The 11,643-nt window shown below is 40.5% G+C and overlaps 1 protein-coding gene across 1 annotated transcript; it reads left to right on the forward strand.

Annotated features, from left to right (window-relative positions):
- The first annotated feature begins 596 nt into the window (after positions 1–596).
- On the forward strand, positions 597–9,197 carry unc93a (unc-93 homolog A). The gene is made up of 8 exons (XM_067482926.1): positions 597–893; positions 1,497–1,678; positions 3,502–3,731; positions 5,739–5,864; positions 7,101–7,312; positions 8,014–8,149; positions 8,238–8,369; positions 8,656–9,197. Exons 1-8 carry the CDS (start codon positions 804–806, stop codon positions 8,943–8,945), a joined length of 1,398 nt encoding a protein of 465 aa, XP_067339027.1. The 5' UTR covers positions 597–803; the 3' UTR covers positions 8,946–9,197.
- The last annotated feature ends 2,446 nt before the right edge of the window (positions 9,198–11,643 follow it).

Raw genomic sequence — 11,643 nt, forward strand, 5'->3', positions numbered from 1 at the left:
AAGTTATGTACGTCATGTTTCTGAATTAAAGTGTCATTGATTCTTGTCTAAAAACCCTCCGTGTCTTCATTTTTCAGATCGTCTAGATGTGGTTTTTAGTTAGAGGGTCACACAGGCCTGATTCTGGAGCAAGCTTGTTTCATTCAGAGCGCAGCTGAGACAACAGAGAGGACACCACTGTCCCCACGTTTTCTGTCGGATTTATCAAACAACAACAAGCCAACAGGTTGTAAAAACAGAGATGGCTGCCATAAAAAGAAAAGGCTCCAAAATAAAAGAACTCGCAATAAACCTTTGCACTGTAGTTACTGAATGTATGAATGATATTAATGTACATAATGTATAACACGGCCTGAGAGGAAGTATTCATTTGAACCAGAAACAAGTCCAAGAAGAAAAATATGCACCAAAAATATCCATAAGAGGAAGAAGGAAACATCTTGATTAACAGGAAGCTACAGTTTGGTAACATTTACGGTCAGGGCATCTTTACTGATTCAAAGAAGGGAACGGGGGAAAGGAGAAGGAGGAGTACAGCATGGACTACGTCAAAATGTTACAGGTTGGAGGCAATTCAGAGGCCCGGTGATAACGGTCTGTGTGTGTGTGAGGGGTGGACTTTGTTCAGTCACAGTCATTTTCAGTAAAGAGAGCCTCCTCTAACTTCAGTCTCATGTCAAACAGCCGCTGTAGGAAGCTGGTAATCAGACAAATAAAAGCCACTTAACCAACAGTAGATTTCTTCTCCCTTTTCTTGGGGGGGTTTTCAAGGCAAAGGGTCCGTGGAGGTTTGTACTTCAGCCATGATCAGCCGTAACTTCAAGAACGTGCTGGTGGTCTCGGTCGGGTTTCTGTCTCTGTTCACGGCTTATGGAGGTCTCCAGAGTTTACAGGTAGGTGGAGAAGCCGCATTTAGCACATTCAGTGGCAGAGTTGTAAATTATGTATCACGGGAAAGTTAGTATCATGGAGGAATATATGAATTAATACATGGGCAAGAAATTTAGAGATTTTTAAAAATGCTTGTTGTGCTTTTACAGGATTCTAGACGTCAAACTGCTTAAAGTATTTTTATTATTGTATTTGTATTATTTGCATTTATGCCTCTTTGCAATTTTTCACCATATAAACGTGTCTAAGGCAAAAAGATAAACTATGTGAGCAGCTCCAAAAGATCAAGACAGATGCCATTAAAAGGCAAACTTTATGAAAAGGTTGTTGGTATTTTCCCCTCTGACATCAGATTATATCGTATTTCCTTCCCTAAGCTGCGATTTCGATTAGTTTAAATATTAAACATAAGTCTAACTAGTTCAGGGAGAAATCAAATCCATTTTTCCATTTTTAGTTTCAAAGAACAGAGAAGTAACAAATCCAAAGTACGTCAGCTGTGTTTCCACCCAAAACGTTTTTTCTAAGTGATGCCGAACACTTTTGAGCCCGAGTGACATTTTTAAAAGAACTGTCCCCTAACGGAGTCCTGTCTCTGTGTGCAGAGCAGTCTGAATGCAGAGCAGGGGATGGGTGTGGCGTCCCTGAGCGTCATCTACGCCTCCATCATCATCTCCTCCATGTTCCTGCCTCCCATCATGATCAAAAATCTGGGCTGTAAATGGACAATCGTCGCGTGCATGGCCTGCTACGTCTCCTACTCCATCGGGAACTTCTACCCAGGATGGTACTCACTCGGTTTTGTTGACTGTAGCTTAATCCAGTGACTGAAAGTGAAGACAACTTCATGGCAAAAATATTAAAAATTAAAATCCTTCGAATACATGTAGGAAAGAGCAGGCTGCTTAATAGTGTGAGCAGGAACCAAATCTGCAGACTGTGTTTGGGTCGAGTTTCATTTTTACCCACATGTCAAAGGTCACGGTGGGACTAGGTCGTGGATGCAATGCAACTCCTCTCTAGCATCACTTGATTGGGTTGTGTGCATCATCCAGAATAACCCTGACTCTGCACCGGCAATTGTGATTAAGTAACTTTACTTTAAAAAAGCGTCCAAGGAAAGTAGACTACAATTTGTACTTTGTACTAACAAATGCTTAATTAGTGTAGTTTACTTACAATTGAGCGTAAGTAACTTTCTAGCTGCACAAAGTACTTTACAATACACGTAAGATGTACTTGGCTTATTATAGATGACTCAAAAGCGAACAACACATTCTTATCCCACAGTGTCACATAACCTTCCTAAGGGGTCTCTACTGCGAATCATGTGTCTCCCTCTAACCCTGTCCTCTGCATCCTCTTCTCTCACACCAACTAACTTCATGTCCTCTCTCACTACATCCATAAATCTCCTCTTTGGTCTTCCTGTAGACCTCCTGCCTGGCAGCTCAAACATCAGCATCCTTCTACCGATATATTCACAGTTTCTCCTCTGAACATGTCCAAACCACCTCAATCTGACTTTATCTGCAATACATCTAACATGAGCTGTCCCTCTGATGTCCTCATTCCTGATCCTGTCCATCCTCGTCCCTCCCAAAGAGAACCTCACCACTGTCTTACAGCTCTCATCCATGTCCTGCACCACTCTAACATACTTCTCTGCCGCTCCAGACATCCTCATACAATACCACAGCTCCTCTCTCTGCACCCTGTCATACGCTTTCTCTAAATCTACAAAGACACAATGTTACTCCCTCTGACCTTCTCTGTACTTCTCCATCAGCATCCTCAAAGCAAAAACTGCATCTGTTGGACTCTTTCTAGGCATGAAACCATATTGGTGCTCACAAATGTTCACCTCTTCTACTCTTCGTTCCCTTTCATTTTCCTCGTTCATCAACTCTTCAAAGTTCTCCTTCCATCTTCCCATCACACTCCTGGCACCTGTCAATACATTTCCATCCTTATCTTTAATCACACTAACCTGCTGCACATCCTTCCCATCTCTATCTCTTTGTCTGGCCAACCTGTACAAATCCACCTCTCCCTCTTTAGTGTCCAACCTAACATACAAGTCCTCATATGCTCTTTGTTTGGCCTTTGCCTCCTCTACCTTCACCTTACGCTGTATCTCCCTGTGCTCCTGTCTACTACTGTCTATATCTATATCTATCTATATCTATATCTATATCTATATCTATCTATCTATCTATCTATCTATATATATATATATATATATATATATATATATATATATATATATATATATATATATATATATATATATATATATATATATATAAAGAATGTTATTGCTTTAGGTGTCAAATATTTAAGCGTTTCAATTGTACGAAACTGAAATCTCAGAGCGTCGCTGACTAATGCAGACAGGTGCAGACAGATGTATATTTTGTGTGTTATTTGATACACATATATTTAAGTTTGTTAAGCTAAGGTCACATTTCTTGCAACTTATAATTTTTTTGTTGCATTTACAATCTCAAGGCCTGCGTTATCACAAAATGTACAATTCTGTAAACTCTCCTAGAGACGCTGCACTGCAATGAGAACATTTAATAAAAAAATGAATGCTCTTTTCAACAGGTACACGCTCATTCCTACCTCAGTGATTCTGGGTTTGGGCGGCTCTCCTCTGTGGTCGGCTAAATGCACCTATCTGACCATCGCCGGTAATGTGCAGGCTGCCAGGGAGGGCAAGAAGGGCCCTGACATCATCAACCAGTATTTTGGCATCTTCTTTTTCATCTTTCAGTCGTCTGCTGTATGGGGAAACCTCATGTCGTCGCTCATCTTCGGACAGGACACGAATATAGGTAGGAGGACTTTAACTGTAGATGTTGTACTTTAATTAGCAGCAAACCATCAAAGTGTTTAAAATGATCAAATCAACAACACGAGAATCAGTCAGAAATGTCTTTTCTTTCCCTGTCTCTGCTTCCATTCTACGCACAACCTCCTTGTTGTTTGAAGAATAAGGCTGGGTGAAGAGTGTAGAAATCAAAAAACGGAAGAAACGGGTTGTTGAAAGTCTCTGGTTGAAGCTTGATCACATCATCTGTTTCCCTCCTCCGTGTTGGAGACTCATGTCTAGGCCCGATGGCCTAACTGCCTATGGCAGTCTCGCCTAGTTAGGCGGCTCCTGGATGTCTCCTGTTGGTCACAGTGTCCCTTTGCAGGTCCTGATTTTGTCCGTGTCTGCACAGCCTCCTTGTTACTCCCTCATTACAACGTTCCACACATACAGTTCAGCATTAGGTTAAAGTCTGCTTACATGTAACATAATTCTCTTAGTATTTGATACATTTTGATACATTCAAAAGTAGTCACACATCTTCATGGCTGTATTCCTTTAATGATTAAACTTACTCAAATATTTTCTTATAATCACCCTGTCAAACTCAGCCTCTATGTCCTCTTACCGTCAGATCCTCAGTGTTTCTACCCTGCATCCTGGCTCTTGTGTCTTCTCTTGTCTCTGTTCTCCAGTTTCTTAAACCGAGTTTTAGAGACGAACAGCTGATCAATCCATTCTGGCTGTTTAGCTGTAGAAAGCGCTCGTGGTGGTTCTCCTTTTGTCCTAGGTTGTCTTTTCCTCTGAGCTGGTTTTGGTTAAATTCCTCTACTTCCAGGACAGTTTCTCTCATGCTCACTTTTGTTTTGAGGCCTTAAAGGCTTTCTCAGGTTACCATCGACGTCCGTGTTTCTGGCCTCCCTGACAAAGGTCATTTTTATTACTGCAAGCAAACTACTCCGAGTTCAGAGTCGTGCACTGCTGTGAGATTTGGCTGCTTTTATGCATTTTTATTAGTATTACTACTAGAGTGTAAATGAGCATATGTGACATTAAACCGCATCATAAGACATCTACACATACATATGTTGCTCATTAGTGACGTGAGTGTTCATAACTGAAAAATCCTGCAAGCTTTATTATTTGAGATGCACATTTCCTTTTTTTGCTGCAGTGTCAATGACACACATGCTATGAATTACGGGCTTTTAATGTTGAAGAAGGAAGGTTTGTGTACAGAGGTCACACAATTCAGCCAGAGAGGCTGCAGATATGTTGCTGATTTCACACTAGGACAACTGTGAGCCCTCACAGCGCAATAAGGGATTTCACAGACTTTCAGACAGCCTGCTCAAGTGAAGCAGTTGCCCCTGAGTAGCCCCACTGAGAATGTCCACAGAGAGCAGTTATGACTGTCTCTTGATAGGGATGACGCTATGTTAACCTGGAATCTGTGCTATCAGTGAACAAGGTCTAACTGGTTTCTTAAAACTTTTTTATGGGGTCAATATAAAACTGATGGTTCCAGCATTGCAGTGTGTTACTGGATTGTTTCAGTGCTGTCTGACTTATCAGCTCATAATATATAATGATGGGCACTTGTTGGGGATTTCTTGTAGGACACGGTAACACAAGCGTTTATTGCATGTGTGATCCACTGTGATTAAAGTAATTGAGGTTAACAAAGAAGACACAAAGAAAAAAAATCTTACAACTGGAAAAAGGCAAAACAAGCCTTTAACTTAGTAGTTTCTATGATATTTGAGTTATTTTCCGCATCTTATCATTTTAAAATGTTCGTAGACATTTGATGCAGGACATTTTTATTGAAATGATGTATACAAAAATACTTTCATTTGAAGTAAACACAGTAATGCTATACAGTACTACATTCTCTAAAAGTTTTATTGTAAACTGTAAATTGGCAACGCACGTTTTTCCCAAGTAGCCAGATCCTCTCCGCAGAAACAAAAAGCATTGCTTGTTGATGATGTGTCTTTATCTAAGCTCAGTGGTTTTTTCCTCACAGCTGACATCCCAGACGAGCAACTGCAAACCTGTGGCGCAGCGGACTGCGGTCTCAATGTCACGTCCAACAGCACGACCACCCGACCGGAACAGACCCTGGTGTGGACGCTCGTCGGGAGCTACATTGGTAACACAAGCATTTACATTAACCCAACGAGTGATGGAGTTTTCACATATTGCTTCTAAATTTCATTTTACTGCAACATTGATGCTAAGCATAATTTTGGATTATTATATTCACTATCCCCCTTTTTAAAGAACCGTGCTCACTTGTTGAATGGCGGAGCAGCACCTGGGAAGATTCCAAATTTCCTCATGTTTGTGTGACTGTGTGACTAACATGCAGCTACTATCATCATAAAGCTTCATAAACGTGTGCAGCAAAATATAGCTCACATACATCACGTCTTGTGTTTAATCAATATTTATAATATCTATTATATGAAATTACCTAAATTTTTTTTGCTCTTTGAGGGATTGTTTTTTGGTTGTTGCAGATTTTTTTGTGCTCTTTGACCAAAAACACGTAATATACTTTTTTGTATTCAGAAGTTTGGGGACCCCTGGGATATGCAACATTTTGTTGGTTTTTGAAGTGAAAAGAAATAAAAACAATCAGCAAACTACCATTAAAATGAACATGTCATTAACTGCAAGGCAACCGCAGCCTTGCACATCAACACTTAGTAAACCTACACGACGTCCTCTACAACACAAAGACTGTGGACACAAGGGGAGAACCCAGACACACTGTTCACAGATGGGAGACAGGAGCAAAGACAAAGAGGGTGAGAAAAGAACAACATGAACACAAAGGAGACAGAAGCAGCGACAGGCAGAGAAGAGGCTGTAATTCCTCCAGTGACCTGGATCAAACCCATCTGGACTGGGCAGCTAACAGCCAGACATGGCTCAGTAGATTCTGTAAGGTTGAAGTTGATCAGAAACTTCTATATTAAGTCAGTGCCAGCGGATGGAAGCAACCATTGTCAGCAGTTTCAGTAAAACATTATCATAATCAAATCTTAATGACACAGAATGAAGGACTGAAGTAGGGTCTCTGCACCGGCCTTGGACAGAAAAGTGTCAAAGTTCCCCCCAATTTTACTAGTATAACTTTGCATTTACTCTTTAATTGACTTCAAACGTTTGGTAACAATGAATTACTCTTCAAACAACAGCTCATTGTGTGTTTGCTGCAGATTGTTGTATGTATTTCTTTTCCCTTCGGAAATCTACAAAATAAGTGAGCAGTTCGTCAAATTTGTGACAAAAGGCCAAACTGGGAAAATAGCTCAAGTAATAGAAATGAGTCTCATGAGAGAAATGAGAAATGAGCTGTGTGTTCTTGGTTGTCTTGTAGGTGTGGGTGTGCTGGCCATGCTCATCGTGGCAGTGTTTCTGGATAACATCGATCAGGAGCAGACCAGTCAGTTTCGTGAGAACCGGGATCCGTTCTGCCACACGTTCCTGGCCACGTTCAGACTGCTGAAGGATTGGAGGCTGGTGACCCTCATCCCTCTGACCATGTACAGCGGCTTTGAACAGAGCTTCCTCGCTGGAGAGTACACCAAGGTGAGGAGACGGTGCTGATGTGGGGAAACGGCCACGTGCAACACTGATGTTGAAAAGCTGCACGTGCTGCTTGCTTAGCAAAATGGCGAACATTTGGTCGTTTGCCGAGTCCACTGTCTAATCCACGATTGTTAGAATAGTTTTTCCTCCAAACACGACAGATCGATCACAGGGACTATTTATTTGTCTACAACAGTTAGTTCCGACCTAGCAATTTGATTGGACGGGAGTCAGTCCATGAGTGCTGATATAGAATCTAACAGCCTTGGGACGTTTAACTGTACGTATCCGTCCGCTTCACAGCAGTTCTAAAAACCGCGGGCTCACTGCTACACTGTCACAAACTACTTGGAAAAGATGGAAATAACATTAAAGTTATTAAATTGGTTCAATTATGAATGGTTGTGACATGAGGATGAGGGGAACGAAAGAAGCCAGCAGATACTTGTGTGCAAACCGTTCAGTTCTCTTAATAATCTGACTGCACAGGTCTTTTTAATGTACATTTTTACAACTACATTTTTCGTTTTTAATCTGTTTGCCATAAGTTGTGGATATGCTGGAATTTGTGAATTTCCCATTGGGATGAATAAAGTATCTATCTATCTCTCTAAACTATCGAAGTGACTCTGTTAGTTCCTTAGTTCCAATATTAACAGCACTTTCAAAAACCTGAAACATTAACGTCCATTTCCGTGCAGAACTATGTGACGTGTGCTTTGGGGATCCACTTCATTGGCTTCGTGATGATGTGTTTTGGAGCCTCGAATTCTATTTGCTCCTTTATCTTTGGAAGACTCGCTCGGTACACTGGCAGAGCTGCACTCTTCTTCTTCGGTAAAATGAAAAAAAAAAAAACATTTACACAGTAACACTGAAACGCGATATGAATGAACTGACATCTGTTTGACTCATTCATTTTCAGCTGCGTTGACCAACTTCGCCTGTATCATTGCTCTCCTGTTGTGGAGGCCCCACCCAGATCAGCTGCCCGTCTTCTTTGTGTTCCCTGCTTTGTGGGGTATGGCAGATGCTATCTGGCAAACTCAAACCAATGGTAAGAATGTCCCATCAACCCTCTGGTCTACAGTCTCTCTGGTACAGTACATAAGTAGTGAATCATTTTAATCCTAAAGGAACTACAAGACAGATTTTATAAGTTCCAGGAAATTTCACATTGTTGGCCCAACTTAAACTTAAAGTGTGGTGTTTGGAATAGAGTATATATTATATTTAATTTGAAATGACTTGGTTATTTGAAATCCTAATACTGAGTTACGAGTACCGTGCAGCTTTTCGCACCGTCTCAGTTTCATCTTTTTGTGACGGTCCTTCATCTGCAGCTCTTTATGGCATCCTCTTCCCCCGAGACAAAGAGGCAGCTTTTGCCAACTACCGCATGTGGGAGTCACTCGGTTTCGTTATCGCCTTCGCCTACAGCACCTTCTTATGCCTGGAGTATAAACTGTACATTGTCTTGGCGGTTCTCCTGCTGAGCATGGTCACCTACCCCATAGTGGAGTACCACGAACACAAGCATCCAACTCCCCCCATCGAAGAGGGGGCCTACGTGAATCACAAGGAAACCATTCAAGCACTTGAGGACAAGATCATTTCCCAGACCCAGCTGTAGAGACTAAGTTTAATTTAAGCTTGTTTAAGTTTTTTTTTTTTTTTTTTTTTTTTGAATCAGTTTTTAATTTTAACATCCCAACTTGTCTGCTAAGCTGCTAATCAGGTGTCTGATGCCAAATGGTTCATGTTACTGGGAACAACTTTTTGAATAAACTGCTGTGTATGTAATGGAAATGAGGGTAAATTTTCCAAAGCTGCATGTGTCTGTAATTGTTCTTTTCTGCTGTGATTAAAGGCAAGTGTACATGCATGTCACTATTCATCGAATTTTTTAAAATTCTGTGGTGTCGCTGCTTCGGGCAACAAAGGTCTGTGAAAATACGGAAATGCGAAGAACACATTAACAATAATCTGACTGCTCTGTGGCCAAGACCATAAGAATCCAATTTTGGACCACCTTAATATGTAACATCAAAAAGTTACGGTACATTACACAGCTGCCATCTCAGTCATCATGTTAGCGTTCACCAAATTAGTGGCGGGAAGTTCATCGTGTGGTAGCAAAAACTTCAAACTCCAATTTAATTTAGCTGAGTATGGATGCTCAGATGCTTGCACATGCATTTTTTAACTTTATAGTTCAACAAATATTATTGAGAAATTGAAAAGAAAGGGAAGTTACTGCAGAAAATGAAGAAATACTATTGCAAAACGAAGAGACGGGCGTGGATCACATGGCTCATTGCAAAGGGGGCAAAGATCAGTAGTGGGCCTCATAATATAGAATGGAAATGGCATTTGGACCCCAGGTCAAACGTACTGGGGCAACAGTGCAAAAAGAGAAATGCTTGTTAATGTGATACTTCAGCACCGTGATCAATGCCAAGTGGATTTATCTGCTGAAAGTTTAAGACGCACAGCTGCTGATATGATTTTTCAGAACCATCAAATGATTTTTTACCAATAACTCAAATACATAATAGTAAATGATAACCAACATTTTAAATTCTTTGCCATAACTAGTAATTAGGACGGTAAAAAACAACCCAATTATTAAAGATTTCCCAACCGGCAGTAAAAAGAAATGGTTGAAACCAGCTCCAACTTTACCAGCTGTGCTGTTGTTTTGGTCAAACTATGTCTCTGGTGGAGTTTTTTATGCTTTTGCCTTTTGTCCTTTAGTTTGAATTACTAGAGATATTTCTATGCCACAGTTTTTACTGTAGCGCGTTTGTTATACTACAAATCTGGACCAAACGTCTCACTTAGATTTGTTTTACTGACACCATAAGTACTGTTTAACATACAGTGAATACTAAGTACTAAATTATTTTGGAGTAAATTTAATGTAAATCCAAGTAGATTTTAAATTACTTTGAATGATGATACTTCTACCTGTAGTAAAGGAAAATAAACTATTAAAAGTAACTTTTCTATGATAAACTGTTAATTTAAAAATGCTTTATTTTTATTAATTACATCTTTGTGTGATATTATACATGTGTGGAGAGAAGCCAACAACTTTGTATCTTTATTGAAAGGAAGCCAGCTGGATGGGAGAGGATATATTGGAATAACAATCTCAATCTATGTATTTTTAAAAATGCGAAGAAAAGCTTTATTTCCAATGTTTTTCCCTTTTTCATCTACGAATCTGTGAATAGGAGCTGTGATCTAAGCCCCAGCTGTTCTCCAGTGTGACCTCATGATGGCGCTGTTGTCTCACAGTTAACACAAACATTCATTCAACGATGAAGAAGATTTTTAAATAGCACATTATTACAGAACCTGAGCTACAGGTGGAGTGAAGCACATCATTTTTTTACTGGGTTCTGCAGCTCCGTAAATGAAGAAGTTCTTGAACTACTGATGATGAGGAATTCATGGATGTGACCCTGAGAATGAGAACGAAGCCATTCAAGTCAGATGTCGGTGGACATTTGTAAATCATTTGCATACAATTAAAGGTTTGTGTATTATTCTGCTTTCAGACATTTTATATTGGACAGATGTTGATAGAATTGACCTTGTGTACAGTATCTAAATCCACAAACTTTTATATGGACATGGGCAACAGTTTCATTTGACTTTGCAGTATAGACCTGTGTTTGTTTGGGTCTTGCTCTACAATGAGAAAAGGGCCTCTTTGAATAATTTCTGTGCTGCAAAACAACTTTTGGTTGTTGTAATTCACTGATAATTCGATTGCTCAGAAACACGCGTTTCCCATCTTACACCAGTAGATGGTTCCCTGTCCTTTTGATGACGGTTTTTCCTGAAATGAATTCATCAATTCACTGAACCTTGTGCCATCCTTTAAAAAAAAAAGTTCACTCCTTTCCAGAGAACGCGCTGATCACATTCACACCTGGAAGCCTCGCAGTACAACTGCAGTCTGACCTGTGGCCACTGAGCAGCTCCACAGAAGCAGTCGGTGTTAAGCGCCTTGTTCGAGGGCACCACAGTGGCGTTGGTGAAAATAGGGCAAGCTCTGCTTTTTCACTTGTCCCACCCACATTCTAATCCTTCTGGTCTGGGGGACTGAACTGCAGACAAGCTCGCTTCTCTAGCCCTTAAACCACCACTGCCCCTCGGGGTAAAACAAGTGTACTATAATTTTAATGGTATCTGGACACAGAAAAAAAGTCTTCGTGTTGATTCAGGGGATTTTTAGATCCCTCAGCTCTTCGCTGCAGCCTCTGTTGTTATAACTTTGAGTTGTCATGGTTCTTTGTTCGTTGTGTTCTGCTGGCAGG

The sequence above is a fragment of the Channa argus genome, chromosome 17 (genome assembly GCF_033026475.1).
Source record: "Channa argus isolate prfri chromosome 17, Channa argus male v1.0, whole genome shotgun sequence".
Classification (NCBI taxonomy): domain Eukaryota; kingdom Metazoa; phylum Chordata; class Actinopteri; order Anabantiformes; family Channidae; genus Channa; species Channa argus.